This window comes from Callospermophilus lateralis, chromosome 2 (assembly GCF_048772815.1).
Source record: "Callospermophilus lateralis isolate mCalLat2 chromosome 2, mCalLat2.hap1, whole genome shotgun sequence".
Classification (NCBI taxonomy): domain Eukaryota; kingdom Metazoa; phylum Chordata; class Mammalia; order Rodentia; family Sciuridae; genus Callospermophilus; species Callospermophilus lateralis.
The window spans coordinates 154,826,570-154,848,918 of record NC_135306.1 but is presented as its reverse complement, the minus strand read 5'-3'; the positions used below and the strand labels follow the sequence as shown (position 1 = coordinate 154,848,918).

At 36.2% G+C, this 22,349-nt stretch overlaps 1 protein-coding gene across 1 annotated transcript; it reads left to right on the top strand.

Annotated features, from left to right (window-relative positions):
- Positions 1-6,356: 6,356 nt before the first annotated feature.
- Positions 6,357-7,348, top strand: Or52b2 (olfactory receptor family 52 subfamily B member 2). Its single transcript, XM_076844141.1, has one exon. The coding sequence runs from the start codon at positions 6,357-6,359 to the stop codon at positions 7,332-7,334; it is 978 nt and encodes a 325-aa protein (XP_076700256.1). The 3' UTR covers positions 7,335-7,348.
- Positions 7,349-22,349: the final 15,001 nt, after the last annotated feature.

Below are 22,349 nucleotides of genomic sequence, written 5' to 3'. Positions count from 1 at the left end.
AGGCTTCTGTGGACTTATATTATTATTTCTCTTGGAATTTCTGGGTTTATGCCATTCTGTCTCTCTTTTTTTCTTGTATTGGCTTCCTAGTGATTTCTTTATTCCAAAATTACAAGATGTGTTAGGAAGAATATTCTCTATCTAAACAGTGTTAGAGTACTTTATTTAAGTACTCATATATGATAAATTTTGTGTTTTTTTCACAGTTTATGTGATAAAAGATACATATCATTAAATTTACTGCCTTAAACATTTTTGATTGTACAGTTCGAAGATACTAAGTATATTCACATTATCGTGGAAATAGTGCCCCCCCCCCAATTCATCTTCAGAATTCTGCATCTTGCAAAACTAAACTTCTGTACCATTAAACAAATCCCCATTCCCTCTCCTCATGGTCCCTGGCAACCACCATTCTTTCTGTCTTAATAATTTTTACTATTATAAATAGTTCATATAAATGGAATCACACAGTATATTTCTGGATTATTTTGCTTAGAGTAATGTCCTCAAAGTAGGTCAATGTGACTGTGTGTGTCAGAATTTAAGCGTTCAATAATATTCCATACAGCTGCATTTTGCTTATGCATTTATCTGTTGATGGACACTTGTGTTGCTTTCACATTTTAATAATACTGCTGTGAATATGGCATATGATATTTCTTCAATATTCATCTTTCAATTATTTTGGGTATATTCCCAGAAGTAGAGTTGTTGGATCATGCAGTATTTTTCCTTTTAAAGAAAAACCACCATACTGTTTTTTAAAGACCACCATACTCTTTCCTTCAGCAGTTGTGTAATTTTACATTCTCATCAACAATGTACAGTTTCTCCACATTCTGACCAGAAGTTGTTTTTTTTCTGATTTAAAAAAATAGTTTTAATTTTTTAATAACAGTCATCCTGATGGTCAGGAGGTGGTATCTCACTGTGGTTTTCATTTGATTCCTTGAGTTATTGACCATCTAGGATTTCTTCAAAATTACTCATCTCCCTTAATCAGTGTTTCAGGACTGAGTCTGAACACTTACATATTTCCCTTAATATGTCTCTTTATTAGCTACTTAGTGTCTCTAGGCCTCTGTTTTCCCATGTTCAAAATGAATATAACATGAATATAACAGTGCATTTTTGCATTGAGTTGTTCTGGGAGTTAAGTTAGATAATTTATGTTAAAAACTTACTACAGTAATGGGGACATAGTAAGGCCTTAATGAATGTTGGTTGTTATTATTTTATTGCTGGGATTTCTGTTATTCCTCTTGTGTCTTCAAATAATTTTTGTGCTTTTTGTTTGGGGGTACTAATTATCCCTAGAATTAGTGCTCCCTCTTGACACTAGTGGAAGGGTTTTTATTTCTCACATGGTTCACTGACTATATGCTCAATAATCCCAGGGGTACCAAACACTTGTCTCCAGAGGAAGGAAGCTGATGGCTTCTCAGTCTCTAGACATAAGGGTTCTGTATAGGAAGGAGCAGTGAGACCCCCCTCATGCCAACATAATTAGTCACCAACCTTCTCTTTTCATATCATTACTACTCTCTCAGAGTGAGCAAATATTTTTTTTTAGCTCTTCTTTACCACTTTCACAGTCTATCAGCTGATACTGTGATGTAGTAGGTAAGTTTCAGAGCATTGTAGTGGCAGAAGAGATTGGTGGGAGAGGAGAGAGAAAGGGGTGTGTTTGTGTGTGTGTATTTAATAGCATATGTAAAGGAAAGAGCCTGAGCCTGGGACAGAGGAAATGGATATGGGGGGAAAGGGGTCAAAGGATGAGAGAAGGATTATAGCATAACATGCCATGGGTGGGGAGTGTGGGTATTGGGAGAGACACCAGTGGAACTAGGTAGACACTGGTAGAAATAGAAATGAGAATGTAGAGAGGTGCTGGGAAAAGCACCTGAAGAAGTGGAGGAAAAGACTTCTTGTTTGCAGGTTTGAGGGAAGTTTATAGACCCATCAGAATCACACTGTACCAGGGAAGGGGAATATCAGTGGGAACTATTCATAAAATGGTTCAGAATTTGATCACTATCTTGTATTTGATGAAGCAATGAAAGCTCCTGGAGAAAGATTAACTCACTTATTCCATGGATTATTTGATCAAATATTTTTAAAAATATCTATAATGTGCCAGGCTCTGCTTAGTGCTAGGAAATTTTTAGTCACAAAGTGAGGAGCACTCTTGAAAAAATTTTTCTTGGTAATCTGGGGTAAGGCGTTTCTAAACCTGAAAGATCTTCCTTATTCTGTTTTCTGTCCTTCATTTTGCAGAAGAAATACAGACATTCGGTGAGGAAGAGGTTGTGCATGGATTATAGTATATGATGTTTACATATGACACACTACCATATGATTTCTCAAGTTGGAAAAATCCCTAAAATGTTTATTGGGAGTAAAAAAAAAAAAGGGTAGGTGGGCATTTTTCTTGAGGCATTTGTTCATTAAAAACATGAGTCATGGTGGTTACTGTAGCCTGGGATCAGGTAGATGTTTGGAGAGATGTTGGTTAAAACATGCAGTATTTCATTTAGGCAGCAGAAATAAATTCAAGAGATCCGTTGTAAATTAATATATTCTATACTTAAAATTTCTGTGAGTAGATTTTAGGTGTTCTCACCACAAAATAAGTGAAGCAATACACGTTAGTTAGCTTTATTTAGCCATACCACATACAGTGTACTATACATGTATCAACATATGTTGTACACCTTAAATATATAAAATCTTTATTTGTTAATTAACAATAAATAAAGGCCTGAGTCACTATTAAAGGGATGACAGTGGAGTAAGGGAATCTCAGTGCCTCTTCAACATAGAAAAGATTAAAGCAAATCTAAAGCACTTGCTTTAGATTATGAAAGCATCTTATATGATGTTTTTAAGTGCCTGTGAGCAAGAGGGAGGTCATTAAAGTATAAATATGAATTTTCTTCATATATTAAAAGGTAAGCCATTTATAAATTTTAATATCACATTTTGTGATGTATATAAATGTATGTAACACTGAACCCCATTAATATGTACAATTAATGTATATTACTGAAAATGTTTAATAAAGGGAAACAAATTTCTTGCGACATAAAAACAAATCCTTCCATTTATTGCACCGCAGACAGAGACTATCCTTATGCCCAGAGGTGGGTAGGTAGCTGTTTTGTCCATTAGGTATATGCCTTCAGTGTAGAGACTGTGCATTGTAAAGAACTTGAGTGGTGAAAAATTCTTGAGATCTGAAATACCTATGCAAGGAAATTGCAAAGTGAAATTAATACTTCTATAAACAGATGACTAGGTAATAAAAATAGGCAAAAAAGTAACTCAACTCCTTTGTAGTTACTAACAATTATATCTGATGTGGTCTGTAGATAGGTATATTTAAATATGTTGTTATTCTTAATAGAGAATTTTAATAGACAGTCTTCTAAATTGGGGTTGAGTGAGGACTTTAAAAGCCTTTATATAGCTCCCTAAAGAGAAAATGAGTAATACCAAAAAATAGAGCTGGGTAGGTACTTAAAGGGAGAAAAGAAGATACTGGGAAGAAAAAGGGACAGCAGAGTCTAGTCAGAGGCTGCAGGAAGTGGCTCCATTGTTCCTTAGCCTAGACTGAATCTGGTAGTTTGCACTCTAGTTACTTGGTTGTAGAGCTGAAGCTATTCCTGTCACTTCGTGATGTCCCTTGGACTTCTATAAATGATAGAAATAGTTTCTCTTTTCTTCTTCTGAGACATATGGGTGCTTTTTAGAGCACTTGAAGGAAGTCCATTAGGTAGTTCTGAGCCAAGTTAAGTTCATCACTGGTGGACTTGCCTAGTGCTCCCTACAAAACCCGTGGGTCTGAGTACAAGACACCAGTTCCATCTGAGAGATCTGGTATTGGGCTCCTTTTTTCTCTTTAGATACTTTTTCTATTCCCTTTATTCTTCTTTCCTCCTGGGAAAGGAGTTTTCTTTGATCATATTTGAGTGAAAAATAGGACTTTAACGTGGCTAAATAGTTATTAAGGTGTTTTGCCTACTGGAGAAAATACAATAAGATGATGGCCAATTTAATAATAACAATAAACAATAATAACCATTTTTCTGACCTTATATATATATTGAATCATCTAATCCTCACAATTACCTCATGAAGTTTATTATTTCCACATTTTATAAATGAATTTGAAAAAAAGGGAGTCATGCAGAAATAAAGTGACTTGCCCAAGATCATCTAACTAGTCAGGAGTGAACTGGAAAATGAACTGGGTAAGCCTGGTTCTAGAATTTAATGTTCTCACCTACTGTGCTGTGTTCTCTCCCATTCACTATGGCTCCTGGCCTCTTTACCATTCTGGCTCCTTTGTTTTCCTCACTCTATTGGGATTTCTCTTAGAGCTTTGGTAGATATTTTCTGTAAACCTTTGGATGTGACTATTTATGCCTGCGTGGTTCCTTTTTTTCTCAAACAAGAACCCTTTCAAGGTGTAGGTAGAGAAGCAGCATGACTGAGATGGAGCCCTCAGAACCACTGAATAAAATGAATATTCTTTCCATAGGTAGTAGGCTTCTTTTCATAACTTCATTAATGGTATCCAGGACTCACTGCCCCTCTCACATGCTGCCTTGGGTATATAGTGTCTCTCACTGCTGGGGTAATATGATATATGAATTGTAAGCAGAAGGCAGGAATTGTTCTTATGAGGACTATATCTGGTACCTTACTATTTTATTGAGAAGGGATATGTAAATAGTAGGGTTGGGAGTGATAGTGGGAAGGAAAATATCCAATAAATTTCCTTCTAAGGAAACTGAGTTTGTTTTCTGGTGGGAATTTTGCTTATATAAATTTGAGACCACCACTTTAATAAAATAGATGCAGAGCAATGTTACCACTTATCCTTCTCTGTGCATATCCCAGGAAACCTCAGCCTATCCTGTGAGTAGAAGTTAAACAAATATTTAAAATATATTGGCTTTAAAATATATTGGCTTGGAGGATGTCAAATTATTAGCTTTACTGGGATCTTTACTTGTTGTAATCTGGCACTGCTCCTTTCCTTGTACCTACCTGAAGTACCATTGTTTCCTCCCAACAGCAAGTTATGTTTTAGTATATTTGCAGAGGCAGGAGGATAGACTTACAGATTGAGGATTTTCATTCCTTCACATAACTTCTTCCTTGGGCCCCTCTGAATATCTTTATTAGAGAAACCAGCTAGTATTTATTTGATACCTTTATTCTGATTCTCTCCGTACTCTCTCTATGCTCTTTTTCTTCATGTCTCCTTCTAGATGTTTAATAACTAATCCTTTCTGTAGTCTTAATAACTGATAGGTAGTTAGCTTCTGAAGGAAACAATTATTCTCTGGTTGGAAGGCTAAGACAAGAAGGGTTCTGTAATTAACACTTTTTAGTAGCAGGGAAACCTGATTCTTTCTGGAGATTAGGGAAGAAGTGCATGGGAAGGAAGGCTGTGTTAATGGAGCCAGTAGAGAACAAGGCAGCAGAATGTATTGATTGACTTTATACAGAATTGTTTCCCTGGGAATATTTTAGTTTTCTATGGGAAAGGAGATCAAGAATCACTTGTATAGAACTGTTTGAGAAAGACCATGAGATGTTCAGAAGGAGTATCATGAAAATTGGCCCTCTTGGTTTCACTGGTATTGCTAGCTGCCTTTAGGGAAGATGTGAATCTCAGTCTGAACAGATAAATATATGTCTTAGGTTTCTTCTGAATTTTCACTTGGTACTCCATTTCCATGCACACAGAGCCACAGGTGCAAGTGTTCTATGAAATGTTCAAGGTAATAGCCAGATAAACTTAATATGATTAAATATAATCAAGTTAAAATTTAGTTTAGCTAATAGGTCTTCAGGATGGTGATATATTGTTATGAACATTTTACAAAGTGGTATATCTTAAGAGGAGGTATTTTAGCATAAAATTTGGGTAAAGACATAGAAGGGGAGGGAAATTCAGATAAACACAGAAAGAGTAAAATCTTGGGGGAAAGGGACAAGTATAAAATGGGTTGGGGATAACTGATAATGTGGAAAGGGAAAAATGGATGAAAGAAAAAAAAAAGATAGAATGGGGCCAACATCATGGGGCATGTGGTGATAGAAGGAAAGTGCAACCTTTATTGTTTCTTGAAACAATTTGCCATGGAAGATCTATATGCAAATGAAGCACCAAGGGCCAGAAGTCATTCCTATGCCAGTGAGTATTCTCTAGGAGAACTTGCTGAAGAGTATAGCAGTTGAGAAAATCATGATGACTTCTAATCTCTGCACATACTCAGGGATGCTTTCTGTTTCTGTCACTTTCAGCAGATGCAAAAGCCACTATAGAAAGAACCTTAATGTTTATCATGACTTACACCAACTTTACTATCTTCCATCCTGAAGTTTTTGTCTTACTCGGCATCCCTGGGTTGGAGGCTTATCACATTTGGTTGTCAATACCCCTTTGCCTCATGTATATCACTGCACTCCTGGGGAACAGCATGCTGACAGTGGTCATCATCACAGAACGTAATCTTCATGAGCCCATGTATTTCTTCCTGTCTATGTTGGCCATCACTGATATCCTGCTGTCAACCACTACTGTACCCAAGGCCCTAGCCATCTTTTGGCTGCATGCTCATGACATTACCTTTGATGCCTGTGTCACCCAAGTCTTCTTTGTCCACACAATGTTTGTGGGGGAGTCGGCCATATTGTTAGCCATGGCCTTTGACCGTTTTGTGGCCATATGTGCCCCTCTGAGATATACAACGGTGCTAACATGGCCTGCTGTAGGAAGGATTGCTGTGGCCATTGTCATCCGAAGCTTCTGCATCATCTTCCCAGTGATCTTCTTGCTAAAGCGACTACCCTTCTGTCAAACCAATATCATCCCCCATTCATACTGTGAGCATATTGGAGTGGCCCGCTTAGCCTGTGCTGACATTACTGTTAACATCTGGTATGGCTTCTCAGTGCCCATTGTCATGGTCATCTTCGATGTTATTCTCATTGCTGTGTCTTACTCACTGATCCTCCAAGCAGTATTTCGTTTGCCCTCCGAGGATGCTCGGCACAAGGCCCTCAGCACTTGTGGGTCTCATCTCTGTGTCATCCTCATGTTTTATGTCCCATCATTCTTTACCTTATTGACCCACCGCTTTGGCCATAACATTCCGCGACATGTCCATATACTGCTGGCCAATCTTTATGTAGTGGTGCCACCAATGCTCAACCCTATTGTCTATGGTGTGAAGACTAAGCAGATTAGGGAGAGTGTAATTCACTGGTTCTTTGGCATCAAGACTTGGTGCTGTGCCTCCCCTTTAGGCTGATGAGTCCCCAAGAATTTTCATGCCCAGCTCCTTCTAGGAAACTAGGTGTGAAATACACAGACTTAGAGTGTTTTTTTTCCCCACTTTTTAATCCTTTTACTTAACATACTACTCCTCCCCCAACTTTTCTTTTTTTCTCTTCTAACTCTTCCTTTTTGCCTCATTCTCCCTTTAACTTCATACATTCCTCCCTATAACCCCAAAATGATCATTAAGTATACATACCTCTAATAAGAACAATTGGTGTCTTCAATAGACTAGATATACTCTAGAAGCACAGGAAACTGAACATTCATTACATTAAGGTAGGTTTTAAACAAATGAATAAAAATAATTTTGTATTTAACATCTGAAAAAGTTCCAATTTTTTAAAATCCCCAAATGTGCATTGATTCTTCATACAGAAGGAAGTAGATTTCCACCCACTTATACAATGGCAGGTGTTTTTAAAAACAGCCGGGCATACCCTTCAGCTCCCTGGAAAATTTCATCTCATTCTTCAAATCTTAATTTAAGAATTGCCTTCCCTATGAGGTCTTTTCTAATTAATTTCTCCAGGCAAGCTAAGGTTCTTAGCTTTGCCTGTCTAGTACATATTATACAAATCTCTAAATATGTACAATATATTCTGATGGCTTGTTCCTTATTGTATCCTTAATTGACTGTAAACTTCTTGAAATTGGAAGCATGTGTGTTGTTCCTATTTGTACCCTTAATACATTAAAATACCTCATAGATAATAAATGTTTGAAAAATGAATGAGAGTAATACAATTATCTCCCTGAACTCAGAACATGAATCTCTATGATGCATTGACATGATCAACTGACAGTCTACGAAAACTGTGATTAATAAACCAGGTCTTCCTGAAATAGTTTAGCAAGTCAGCTATCGATCTTCAGTACTGACTTTTCACACTATTGCTGTAATGTACAGGGAATAGACCAAGTAGGAGGAAGAAGGGTACTCTTAGTTCTCTCTTTTACCAGTGTCAGCATTAGGAATTATAGCACAGAGTTCCTGACCAGGTTAGCAAAACTTTATTATTATCCTGGAGTTCACAGTCTTGACCCTCATTCTTTCATGCTTTTCTATTAAAGGTCATGCACATTCATTTCTTCAGCCACCACCCACACTAATGAGTCCTTCATCTCTCCTTCTCTAGTGTAGAACTTTTTTTTTTTTTTTTTTTTTTTTTTTAGTTTTAGACACATAAATTCACGTATTAACTGGTTATCTCCTTCAGGATGTAGAACTCCCACTGAAGCCAACTTTTCTTCCTGTGTTCCTTTTCTTGGGAACTAGACCCCATTAACTTTTCTGAGCTGGGAACCCTGGAGTTTTTTCAACCTCTTCCTCTCAGGCCTGCTGCTCAATAAATTATTGGTTGGTACTGCTTTTCATATTAACACTACATAGTTATGTGGGTGGTATTTGGAGTCATCGGGATTCAAGTTTGTTCCCATTGTGTTTTGGCTGTGTAAAGCTTGTGAAATTTTTTTGCAGTTTTCATCTCCAGAATAAATAACAGTACAGGGCATCTTAATTGTGTTGAGAAGGTTAAATGAAATAAACTGTATGTAAATATCTCTTAACATTTCCTTAGCTTATAGTATATAAGAAATGTTTTGTTAATATTAGGTTATTTGTATTGTTAGTCTTCTTTTTAACACTGCCTCTACCAATTATTTATGGCCTTTATCATCTTTTACATTTATTACATTAATTTCTTAATGCTTTCAATGTTTTTAGTCTTTTATAGTTTAACCTAAATTACAAAGTGACTCTAAATTAAGCATTGTCAAAGGTATAGCATATCAAGCTTCTTTCTGACAAATACTTTGGAGGATTCTTCATTCTCTGCAGAATGTCATGTAGAATAGATATTAGATATCAATGGATGTTTTATACAAAAGTTCCATGGTCAAATAAGTATGGAAAATTCTAGCATTCTGCGACTCATTTACATGGCTGTTCAAGAAAAGTGTGTTTCTGACACTGTAGATAACTGTTTTCATGTTCATTTCATAAAATTTTTGTTGATACCATACCAATTTGTATCTCTAATACAACCTAGTGTTCCAGTAGCTAGAGTTTGAAAATTACAGTTTAGTATTACTGAAAAAATTATATTAGTTTAACAATCTGATCCTGATTCACTCTTCCATCTCTATTTTAAAACACACCACTGTGTAATAATACATTAATGTATATATAATAATATCAATGATAATAATAATAATAATTATAATAACAATTAATATTTATTAAGACGTCATACCATACTGGGAGCCAAGTTAAGAATTCTGTTGCATTATCTTATTTAATTCTCATATAATCTCAATAGATAATGCTTTATTATTTCTGATTAAGATGCAGGGATACCGGAGGCTGAAAAAGAGATAAATAATCAAAATTACACATCTGGCAAATGATAGATTACTGATGTCAGTTCGTTCCACCATCATTTCTAACCCCATACCCCCTCCCCTCCCCTCCCACCCTTCTGCCCTATCCTAGAGTTCCTCTATTCCTCTCATGCTCCCCCTCCCAATTGAATCCAGGGCCTTGTACCTGCCTGGCAGGCACTCTGCCAACTGAGTTATATCCCTAGCCCCTTCAACCAAATATTAATTACTCTACTTATGAACCTCTCAGAACTTAAATTCTATAATATATATGTCATACTCATCATTATATTTCCAGAATTTAGCATAGGTTAAATATGAATGTCTATGGATTGAAATGTTGGTGAGGATATTGACCTCTGGACCCTTCATTGTTAAATATTATCTAATTTTATGACTGAAAACCACTTACAAATATGTACACTATCCTACCACCCCCAATTAGCTTCTTCTGATCTACTATTTCTTCTGTTTCTCCATATCTTCTGATCTACTATTTCTTCTGTTTCTCCATAGGTTTCTATTTCCCTGAATCTTGTAGGCATAGACTGGGCTATACATCTACATATTAACTAGCAGCAACTCAAATTCACTTTGTCCATATGTTTGATTCAGAGATATGGAGTCATTAGCAGATGTACTATGTACAGAGTACTTCAGGAAGAACACAGTTAGCTGTCCTGCCTTCTCTGATTTTTGAGTCAGTGATCTCTGGAGACTGTTTCTGCTGGAGTCTGCTCTAATTAAACCAGATACTCACTACAGAAAAGTGTGGAAGAAGCTGTCTCCCTATCTAAGGGATTCTTAGGATGAGGTACAAATACTATCCCATTTCACTTTGGAGTCTGCTTGTAGATTTTTTTCACACATTAAAGAACTTCCTCTTCAACCAGGGTAAATTCCTGGGCAGGGAATGAATGTTTAGTTCCTTATATTTTTAAATTTTCCTGGAAGAGACCCAGTAAACTGCTGATTTAGATAAGATCTTCTCATGTCCTCTGGATAGTGTATTGTAGTGCAAGTACACATTTTAATATCTTGAAAAGCTACATACATTTCTGCCATGGAGGGTTGGGACTTGGGTTAATATTTTTCCAGAATATTAAAATAGTTTAAAATATTGAAATATTGAACAGTAGGCATATTCAGACTTACAACTTCAGTTGAAATATTTTGTTTACACCAAATTAAAACTTAATATTATTTTACTGTCTTTAATAGATCAAATGAATAAATAATATTTTAAATAAAATTACAGAAAAAAATAGCTATTAAAAATTCATAAAAGCATGTGTATAGAGGGTCCCATCTTTCCTTTCACCTCGAGCTCCAAATATGGCCTGGTGTCATGCTGTCAGATTCTATCTTTATTTAAAATTTTGATATTTTGTTCATCATGAATTTTTTATATTGTTCTTCATTTAAACACATTTTGTTAAAATTTTATTTATCTTTAATGTTTTTCTCACACTTAAATTTTGCACCCAAGGTAAGTATTTCATTTATCTCACCTTAATTCTGGTCCTAGGAGAGTCAATACCTGGAGGGTTAGATACAAAGAAATGATGCTCTGATGACGTCTTGAATCTTTTGGTAACCTGATACTAGAAACATATAGAAGCAAAGACATTCCTCTTTGTGTTGAAACCAAAATGGATTGGATTTTCTGTTACTACAATGTAAAGTATGCTGCTACACAGACCGAAAAATTTATACCTTGTAATCTTTAATTGTTTTGTAAACTTTATACCATAGTTGATAGTTTTTTTTTTCTATAATGGAAGAAAAGAATTCTAGTATAATACATATGCCATAACTTATTATCATAGTGATTGATATAAAGTTATGCTTTATAGATTATGTTTTCATGCTGTAATTTCAGCAGGTAGTTGCCTGAAGGGAAATTACTGGATTTAAGGATTTGTACAATTGAAAATTTAAAAGCTTATTGTCAAATTACTTTCTTAAATGGCTATATCAAGGTACCTATCGCAGTACTGGTGGTTAATAGTTTTCCTACTATGCTCTATCAGAACTACAATATTTTAATATAATTCTGGTTTTTATTTCTTTAAATTTTGTAAAATTGAGTATCTACTCATATGTATATTGACCATCTATTTTTCTTGTTGTAGAATTACCTATTCCTTGCACATTTTCCAATTTTTTCTTATTTATTTACACTAACTTTTAGTATTTAAGGATTTTAACCTTTTATCTACTATTTGTTTTGTATAATTTTTCTCCTAAAATCATTACTTAACCTTAACTACATTTTTTATATAATTGCATCTACCAATTGCTATTGATTTTCTCCGGTTAATCTGTCTACTATCAGTTCATTTCATGACTCAAAAGTCTAATTTTCAGAGGGTGGAAAGAAAGTCTCCTTTCCTATTCATAGGAAGACTTCACACTGTTGTTGTTTTTACAATATTTGAAGTTTTTTTCAGTTGAATTTTTTCCTAAAGTATATATTTTAATTATTTTTTGCTGGTTATATAGGAAATCTATAGGATTTTATTATTTTGATTCAAATTTACTTTACTATTTTATTGTCAGTTATAACATTTTTAAGATTTCTTTTTTTCCTCTTTGAATTCTTGGGAAGATCTCATAATCATTTTAAAAACGATAATTTGGGGCTCTGTGTTCTAAATGTTATAAAAATTACTTATATTTTATTTTAATTAGAAAATGTAGAATAATAATTATAACTGCTAATCTGTTTTCCCTTTGGTTGATTAAGTAGAAATTTGTTAAAATTTTTCATTGAGAATGACTTTGGCTTTGTGCTTTTCCAAATAAGTCAAATTAAGTATTTTATTTTATATTATCTTAGCATTTCAAATCACAAAAATATTGAGCCTCATGATTCCTAGAATCCCCTTTGAACGTCTTTATTTATTTATTTTTCTAATATCACTTAATTTGGTCATTTACTCATCAGCTTTTTACTGAAAGCCTCTTGTAGGCCTGACAGTATGATAGCCCATGGGATTTCCTTAGCATATTCCTCTGATTAGGAATATCAAAGTTTAGCCTCTCTTTAACCTCTTTTCTAGATATAGTTCTTACTTTCCTATAGAAGAGCCTGATGAAAGGTAAAGAAAGGCAAAATGAGAAATTCAAAGAGAAAGAGGCCAGATTCATAGGCCAGGACAGAGTCCTAGGGAGGTAGACGGCCTCCTTCAGTTCTCCTTCCAGTGACCATCTCATCCATGTCATTTACTACTGCAGAAGAGGCTATGAAAATGCTCTCACATTGGTGCTTCCTTCTCCTCTCCTGACTATTGTTCCTGGTGCTTGACCTTGTTGCTCTGAGCATCCCTCTTCCTTTCCCTACCACTCCTGAGATTTGGGTTATAAATTACAGCCCTGAAATGGCTTGATTTAGGCCTGACCTCCTGTGACATCCCTGTCTCATCTTAGTCCAAATTGTCTCACTTCAGCAGGAAGTTCTCCCAGTGAATTTGGAGGTATTCCTTTGTCACTTCTTGGAGCCGTCCTACTCAGACCTAACCCTAGAGGGCAGGTTAAGTAGATAGAAAGCTCTGCCTGTATAATTTAAGAAGGCGTGCTTTCCCTTATGTATAAGCTTGGTTTCTTCCCCACCTACTCAAACAAGTATAGTCAGATCTGTTACAATGTAATATGTAGGGTCCTAAAAAGCATCAGTTATATAAAATTGCACAAGAAAGACTACAAGGTTTATGGGAAAATGGAACACTCAAAAACTTCATCAGTGATATATAAAAATGATAGAAAACCAATAAAAACTAACAGTTTTAGCTGGGCATGGTAGTACATGCCTATAATCCCAGCAGCTTGGGAGGCTGATGCAGGAGGATTGAGAGTTCAAAGCCAGTCTCAGCAAAAAGTGAGGCACTTAGCACTCAGTAAGACCTTGTCTCTAAATAAAATACAAAATAGGATTGGGCGGGGGGGATGTGGCTCAGTGGTTGAGTGCCCCTGAGTTCAAGAAAAACACATACTACAATAAATATGGCACTTAATCTTGAAAAAGACATGTAAGTTGCTTGTGGAAGTGGAGGAAGCATTGCAGGTTCTGAGTTATTGTGAAATGTGAAGGAAACCAAAATAACTTCACCAAAATATTGAGGGTTATTGAATAAAAGACAGTTAAAACACAGGGACTGTTTGATTTTTTCCTCTGCTTGCCTGAAGAGCATGACAGAGACTTATAAGACAAAAAGCTCTTTTGAACCTCCTTCCTTTCCCTCCTAAAGGAAGAATGCAGATCCATCTATTTGTGATACTTGCATATCAGCTCAGAGACAATGTGTTAGAGAGGGATCTGATAGCAGACTTTGTTCCACAAATTTAACTTCCTTCAGTTTTTGCAGCTTTGAGAAACTGGAACTACTCTCTCCACTGTCCTTTCAGATTTATTGTTGTTTTAAAAAATAAATGGAGTTCCAAGCTCCTGTTTTGAGTTACGTGAGAGAGTTTCTTTTCTCTTTCATGGTAGACATAGCATGCATTAATAAACTTGTTTATGTTTCTCTTGTTTATCTGACTTTTATTATGGAAGTCTGTCCCAGCTGTGAATTTATGAGGATTGAGGACAGTTATATTTTTGCTCCTTCAAGTAATTTTTGTCTAAAATCAGAAAGTAATGAAAGGAACTAAGATAAATGTTGATGTATGTGTATATTTGTGCTATTTGTGTATTTCTTTGTATCATTTTAGTTTGAAGCAATTTTCTGCTGTTACGCAAGGTCTACATGATGCCTTTGATTTGAACTAGCCTCCCGCACTGGACCCTGGCTGACCAGACCAAGCCTCTTGTACTAATTGCCATGTAATCAAACTGAGCTTTCTAACAGGCTAGTTTTTCAAAAATCAGAAGATTCCAGTCAACTCGAGTCAGTATAATAAGAAAGTTCTTTCTGTCTTAACCATTTAGGAAAGTAACTTGGAAACAACCAATCTGCTTTTTGTTCTATTTATGCTTTCTTTAGACCTCTTCTGCCTATAAAGCTAACTTTATCTGCTCAGCTTATGAGAACATTAATGCTATTTTATGTAAGGGATGTTTCCCCATTCTATAATCACAAATTAACATTAATTAGATGTTTAAACTAAATTTATTATAATTTTGTCTTGATACAGCATTCAACCAGTATTTCTAGTGGATGAAATTACATATAAATACATGTACATATACATAAATGTGATACAGAAGAAACTGTATCCCCTATTTCCTATATCAGCAGTTTCTTTCTCTTATATGCTGCCCTTCAGTATATGAAGATTCCAAGGGCTTCCAACTTCAAAATATTTCTCCTTAGGCCTTCCACGTCTCAGTATTACTTCTAGTTTCTGCCCTTCACTGAACCAATCTCTCATAAGAGACATCTTTGAATATTGTTTTCATTTCCTCATCTTTTTAGTCTATGGCTATTCATCTACTGTCTTATCACTATACAAAACTTCTTTCTAATGACCTTCATATTCTAAAATCCAACCAGCATAGGCTCATTAGGGAACAGATGGTCCATTCAAATTAGAATAATTTGAGATGGGTCATTTATAAGAATGTAGCTAGGAAGAGATAGTAATTGATAGTACAGTTACCTAGGGCTAGTAACAGCCATTCTCACCGCCCATAGATCTGAGGGGATAAGTGAATGGAATCCTGAAATAAAAGGTGGCTTCAGATTTTTTTTTTGTTAAAGTTGAATTTATTCTATTTGTTTAGGTATGAGTTCTGTTGTTAACTTTAATATCACTCATATTAATTTTGCTTAAATATCTGATTGTGTTGTTAAGAAAAAATTTCACTGGACAGGATAATGGAAGTTGATTTTATTCAGATGCTATTGCCATCAAAAGTGGGGAGGGTACAGACCAAGTATGAAACTGCTCTGCTAAAACAAAGGCAAGGGTGGGTGTGTGTGGGAGTAGTGGATAAAGTAGGTGTAAGCACTGGGGTGAGCCAAGGTGAAAGCACTGGATGTCAGTGAAGAAACTGATTGATGGAATGTGTCAAACACATTAAATTATTTGAGGTTGCAGATGCTTTTCTCTGAGATTAGGTCATCTGTGTTTGCTAATTGGCTCCCACTGAAGCTTTTTTCCTACCCTTCCACAGACGCTGATAAGGGGGTGTTATCTCCTTCAATGTCTATATTTCAAGAGATATTTTCCAGGTCCTTGAAAAAATATTATCAGGGTTGTAAAATGAATAAGAAGTTTGAGAAGATTTTTATACAGTTCAATGGAGTAGAAAAGAAATTTATAAGGACAAATTTTCTGAAGTAAATGCTGTAAGTAAAGGAGATCAGAGGCCCATAGTCTGCAAATGTCTAAAGTTTAGCCAAGTTGAGGGGAAAGTTCAGGCCATCTTAGTCATTGATTGTGTAATTATTTTTCTTTCTAGTAGTCAGTTTTGGCATCTTGCTATATTTAATGAAACCCATAGGGGAGATATGGGTGTGTGCTAATATCTTGATTTTTCTTTGCACTTGTTCCCATGCCTCATGGGGCAAGATGTTTGTAGTCATCTAGATCACTGCCCTCTTCTGACCCAATCTCCAATATTTTGGGAGCACTCACCCCTGTACTTGATTCCTTCTCCTTTTCTTCTTTGTCTCTTCCTCCTCCTCCTCCTCCTCCTTTTTTTTTCCTGTATTGACCCCAGAGGTGCTTTCCCACTGACCTATATCCCCAGACCTTTTTGTTTTTTTATTTTGAGTCAGTGTCTTCCTAGGTTGCCAAGGCTGACCTCAAACTTGCAATCCTCCTGCCTCAGCAGTCTCTTGAGTAGGTGGGGTTACAGGATTATGCCACCACACCGGGCTTGACCCACTTCTTGATCCATTGATTGTTGCAGAAGGATAGGCCTGCCTGGCTGTTCACACTGTGCTACCTAATTAGTCACCAGTTTGGTTTTCTGAATGCCTTCTACTTCTCCTATTATTAGACAAATCTGAATTTGATCAATATTATTATTATTATTTGTAGTAGTTGTCTTTTACCGAGCACTTTTTTGTCTTCAGTATTTTTACATAATCCCACTGAAAATGTCTTTCATCTTTTGGAGATTCCTCATATTTTCTGTGCATTAATGGCTCTGTATTTGTTTTATAGAGTGTTATGTGCTGATTTATTATTGAATAGGTTGTCAGTGGTTGCTAGGATTTGCAGTGGAAGGAGAGGCTGCAGGAGTGCTCATTCTGTCATGTTGCTTCAGAAGTTTTGGAATTTATTTTTTGGAATTTATTGAGACTTCCTCATGGCCTAATAATTTATTGATTTTTAAAAATATTATATAAGAAGAAAGTGATACTTATTGTCTGTTTTTACTGAGAGTTAATTCATTTAGTACCCGTTCAAGCCCACCTTTCCATGGTTTTCCTCTGTCAGAGGCTAGGAAGCTAATATACCAAAACTTTGACTTTTCCTTGCAAGTATAAGAACATCAGACTCATTTCTGATTATAGATGTGAGTAAACATTTGCATAATGTTTACTCACATCTATAATACTTCCTTTTTGTTTGTAATATGGAATTAAACATGGAAGTGGAAATAGCTTAGGATAACAACAGAGAGACAGAACCTAGTTCCCAGTTGCTCAATAGAAGTGACTTAACAACTCTAATCTGCCTGATCCAGTCTCTGTTTCTACCTCTCTCTCTTTGGGTATGAGATATATAAACTAATTTGATTATACTTCTATATTCTAGTTTCTCTTACATACAATTAAACAAAAACCCTAATCAATAATTTGTTTATAATATTAGTGAGACACACTTTCTTCCCCACCACCTCCAGGTACAGGTTATTCCATTATCAAAATACTTCATTATCAAAATGTATCAAAATACATTCTCCAGAATGGAAGGAGTGTCTTGATTTAATTGGTGAATGTAAGTGGGGGAAAAAAGGGCAGGTAGAACTTAGTTTCTTTTCTCTTCTTTCTGGCTCTTAGCTATGTAGCAACTTGTTGTAGAAGTTTTATGTCTGGGGGAGTGCACAGCTCAGTTGTGCCAAGGCAGAGGGGTATGTAGGTTTTAGAGAGACTAAATAAAATGCCCAGAAACAGTATCAGAGATATATGGTTTATTGAAGGGAAAGCTACAGGAGATCAGTGACTTCTCCAAGAAGAGTTTTGGGGTGATAGGCTGACAGTACCTCTGCCCTCACAGTGCTTTTTGCCAAGCAGAGTTGCCATCCCTCATAGGTCTTTGTCCAATGGTGGCCAGCTGGATAAGTGACATGTATCCTTTCTACAATGCCCTCAGTTCTGAACAAGTCCCCCTGCAGAGAGAGGCTTTATATGTTAGGCTGCAGAAGCAGTGACATCATCAGCTTTAGTTTGCTTAGTTTGTTTTATGATCAGCATTCCAAGGAGCAACTGTCCTGGTGTACTCTAACTTGTTCTAGTTCTTAGTGTTCATAAGAGGAAGCTTGCTCTCATTGTTTCCCCAATGTGGCTAGATTTTTAGGAAAAGAAAGGGGGCAGGGAAATGGTATTTTACTGTTCCCCTTTTCTTTAAAGATGATATAGGAGTTTGTAGTTTTGGAGGGTCAATTTGTTCAAGAAATCATTAACTTTTTATTCATTGTTAAAAGTTCATTGAGAAAGAGGATAAAACACCCTCATAATTGGGTACTCAAAAATACTTATTTTGACTTTTTTTTCTCCTATTTATGGCCAAGGCAAGCTTTTGGCCTTGATGATGTTATAGTTAAGCGACTGCGTCCAATCTGACCTTTCTCCAGAAGAGTTGACTCACCAGAACTGGGGCCGGCAGGAGGCTTTTCAGAGCATCCTAGGATGGATTGGAGTCACCCTTGGAATGAGGCTGAGGAACGTCTCTCAGGAGCTCCCCTCTACTCAGGGGTCAAGGTCCAAAGGCCCATCTTTGAAGGCAAATTTGGCATGAGGAAAGAGAAGAAATGGATCCCGGATGAGCCCCCAGATGTTATAGTTAAAGCTTCATCCTGGGGTTTCATAAACTGACTTTCAGACCACTCATGTATAATCAAATCAAGCCTTTATTGAAGCACACTGGTGGTGACTGACCAGAACATAAAGCTGTTCCCCTGATCAGCCGCGAACAATTGCAAGGGCACTCCTTATAAGCCTGAAAACCGCAAAAGGGATGTTTGGGGGTCTAGCCAATGCAAGCAAACCAGGTTACAGAAGCGGGAGAGTGCAGTCAAGGGGCGAGAAGCCTAACCAATCACAGCTCAGTCACCCCAGTTACAGAAACAGAGCCCCATTACCCTAGTTACAGAAACAATGCCCCATTAGGTAGTTCCGTGTTCTTAAAGGTTTCTATAGCAAAAGGAAGAGAACATTTTGCCCCAGTCATGACCCTTCTACTTGTCATGGTTGTTTTACAGGATGAAGTCATAAAACAAAATGAAGTCACATTTGCTTCTACTATCACATTCCCCACTGGTTTTAGTAGGTTTGATGTCAATCTTGCACATCATTAGGCCTCAGTTTCTTTTTCATCCTTCTGTGTCTAGGGACCACACTAGGCTCACAAGACCATAAGTCTTACCTCACCTACATTCTTGTGTATATGGTTTAGGAGGGTTTTTAAGAGGCAGGGTCCTACAGTAATCCCAATCAGGAGAAGTACTAGGGGCCCAACTGCAGCTGAAATGATGGTAGTCAACCAAGGGGACCATGAGAATAAGTTTTGGGACCAATTGCCTGAAGTTTAAATTTATATCCATTTGACGGCTGAGGGACTTAAAATTTTTAGAGCCTGTGATAAGAGTAGTAGTTCCCAAAGCAGTAGATCCAGCTATTCCCAAGCCAGCCAGGAGGGAAACTAAAATGGGGGCAGTCAGTCTGTTGATAAATCAATGGGCCCTGGCCTTGTAATAAGTCCAAGTGTTCTTTTCCTTTTACTCCATCAAAATAATAGTGGGTTACATAGTTCAAAGTTATTGACAGTTTGGAGATTTAGGCAAGGAGTTCGAAGTGGGACCCGGGAAGCACAATTTTTGGCAAACAGGGAGTTGTTCCACTTATAAGTTGGGTTGTAGAAGCAAGTATCTCTTTCTGGGAGATCACCCAGGGTGATCTTGGGAGTAGTTTCTCAGGTACATCTTCCTGAGCTAGACATATTGGCAAACATCTATATTGACCGTAATTTTTTTCTTTAATGTTAGGAACCTCCTACTGATGTAAGGGTAAAGGGCAATGACTGTTCTTGCTACTTTGAGCTGAAAGGGGGCGATGTGCAGTGGGCAAGCAGTTTGGAGTCCCTTTTTAGAAACTGAGAGGGTCAAGGAGTCCATGTAAAACATCTGATTCAGGAAGTACAGGTTGTAAATTTACTTGGGGGTGGGCACTTCTATGAGAGAAACAAACAAAAAAAAACCACATGAGAATTGAAAGAAGATTAATACAAAATAGCAGTTGAAGCATCTGAAAACCTGTCCATGAATATCATGAAAATGACAGAAATTAATAATTGTTTACCAGGAGGTGGAATAACTGAGAAATTGTCCCCATAACAAGGCCTAACAAAGCCTAATAAGGCCCTTTTTAGGGAACATAAATCTTTAACATTGTCAGAATTATCAGGAATGTAGATACAACATTTAGTTAAGTTAGGTAATGTCATCTGATTTTTGTAAAATATCTTTATTGGCATGACCTCTATGTTTAGTAGAGATCCCTTTATCTTTTTTTTACAACTAGGGCTAGATAATTATACTATCAAACATTAAGTCTACCTGTGTAGGAAGTTAGGAAAATCTGTAGGCCTTACTGACTAAAAACTTCTGGCAATGTTTATTGGTATTTATCAGGCATTTTTGCCTAAGAATCTCTCTTCTGTTGTCTCCAGTCTTACTTATTTTGAGGGGTGTTAACACAAGTGTGCATTTTAAGTTACATTAAAATAACTGTTGTTTCTTTTTAAATGCCTAGGAATGGCTGTGCTTTGGTTTTTAACTGGTTTTGCTAGGTGTTTAAGACCAAACTGGTCAAACTGACCTTGTTTCTATCTATTGGTAAGAGTCAGCTGAGTTTCCTTGGAGGGCATTCTTGGGGAACTTGTGAGCAGCATTTTAGTGCTCTGTTAGTGTCATCTGCATTAGGATGGGTCAAGGTCTTGCTGACCATATGGTTTCCCTTGGAAGCATCTGGCATGTCTCCCTTTTTCAATGAGCCTCCTCTTTTGCAGCATGTACACTCATTGGCTTTCTGTTCTCCAGGGGTCTCCTATCTCCCTTATTGGGAGGTTATGTGGCCCGGAGTTGCAAAGCTTTTCCCCCTGTCCTGGGTTCAGGCTGACTCAGAGATCAAGAGCCAAATATTGGTTTCTTTGACACCTTAATATTTAAGTTTAACTTTAAACATCCAGCAAGTCAGTTTTACCAGTTTTAAAGTAAGAATGCTGGACTTTAATGTTTATAACTTTACAATTAATTTTTACAAAACACAATATCCTTATTTATTAATTTATGTAATGCTGAAGATCTGCCTGAAGGCAGAAGATGACAACTTAGCATCTACTGTATGATCCAATCACTGCATGCCAACAAGGCAGCTTGCAGACCCAGAGACCCCATTAGATTTTGGCTATAAAAGCTCTCTCTTACCAGGTCCTCCTCTCTTGCTCTCCCTTTTTTCTCTCACTTTTGTTCTCTTTCATTCTCCCTCTTACTCTTCTCTCTTTCCCTCTCTCTCTCTCTCTCTCTCTCTCTCTCTCTCTTGCATTTTCCTTTCTCTGTCTTTTGCACTTTCCTTTCTCTCTCTTTTTTTGTGTGTTAATCAGACACTGCCACAATAAAGGTCTCACTTTTTTTTTTAGTTATAATGAAAATACAAAGTGAAATTAACAATAGTAAAAACATATTTAGCTTATATATAATTTTGAACGTTGACTGAATTATACATTATATTTTCTATTTGAGATCACAATAATCTTTCCAATAAAATTAATCTTTGAATATAACTTTAAATCAATTGGAATCTGGCCTACTATGACTTGCTGTAAGGTGGGAGGCAGAGCTTTATCTCAGGTAAGGCAGGGCACTTTACAAATCTTAGGTAAAGTGTTTCAGTTCTAAAGCAGATCTTTGTCTCTCTTTTTAGATATTATTTTATAAAGTTTACATATATTGTTTTCTGACTCTGTATGAATGTTAGTAGCACAATATGACATACATCTGAAACATTAATTAAGGAAAGGCTGAGAGCTGTTAACATTTTTTTTCCATGTGGAAAAGTGGCAAAATGTTTTATAATATTAATCTTTAAATAGATTAGGCTTTCATTACTTTTAAAAATATCTTTAAATTTTTATATTTTAGTATAAAAGGAAACATAAGATTTGGTTTCAAAACATCAAATAATATAAATAAATCCCCAATAAAATCTATTATCTTTATAAGTTTAAATTACCATTACAGACAATTTTAATTTGGAGAATACCAGCTTGATAAAATGTTCCTTTAAACCTTTTACCTTAAAGACTTGTATACTTGAAAGATATGAACACATTTAATCTGTAAAGAAGAGTAATGTACCACACTTTTATTGATGTTTTATATTAACCAAGGTTAGGTTTTAAAGGAAAATCTAGACTCTGTAATGTAGGACAA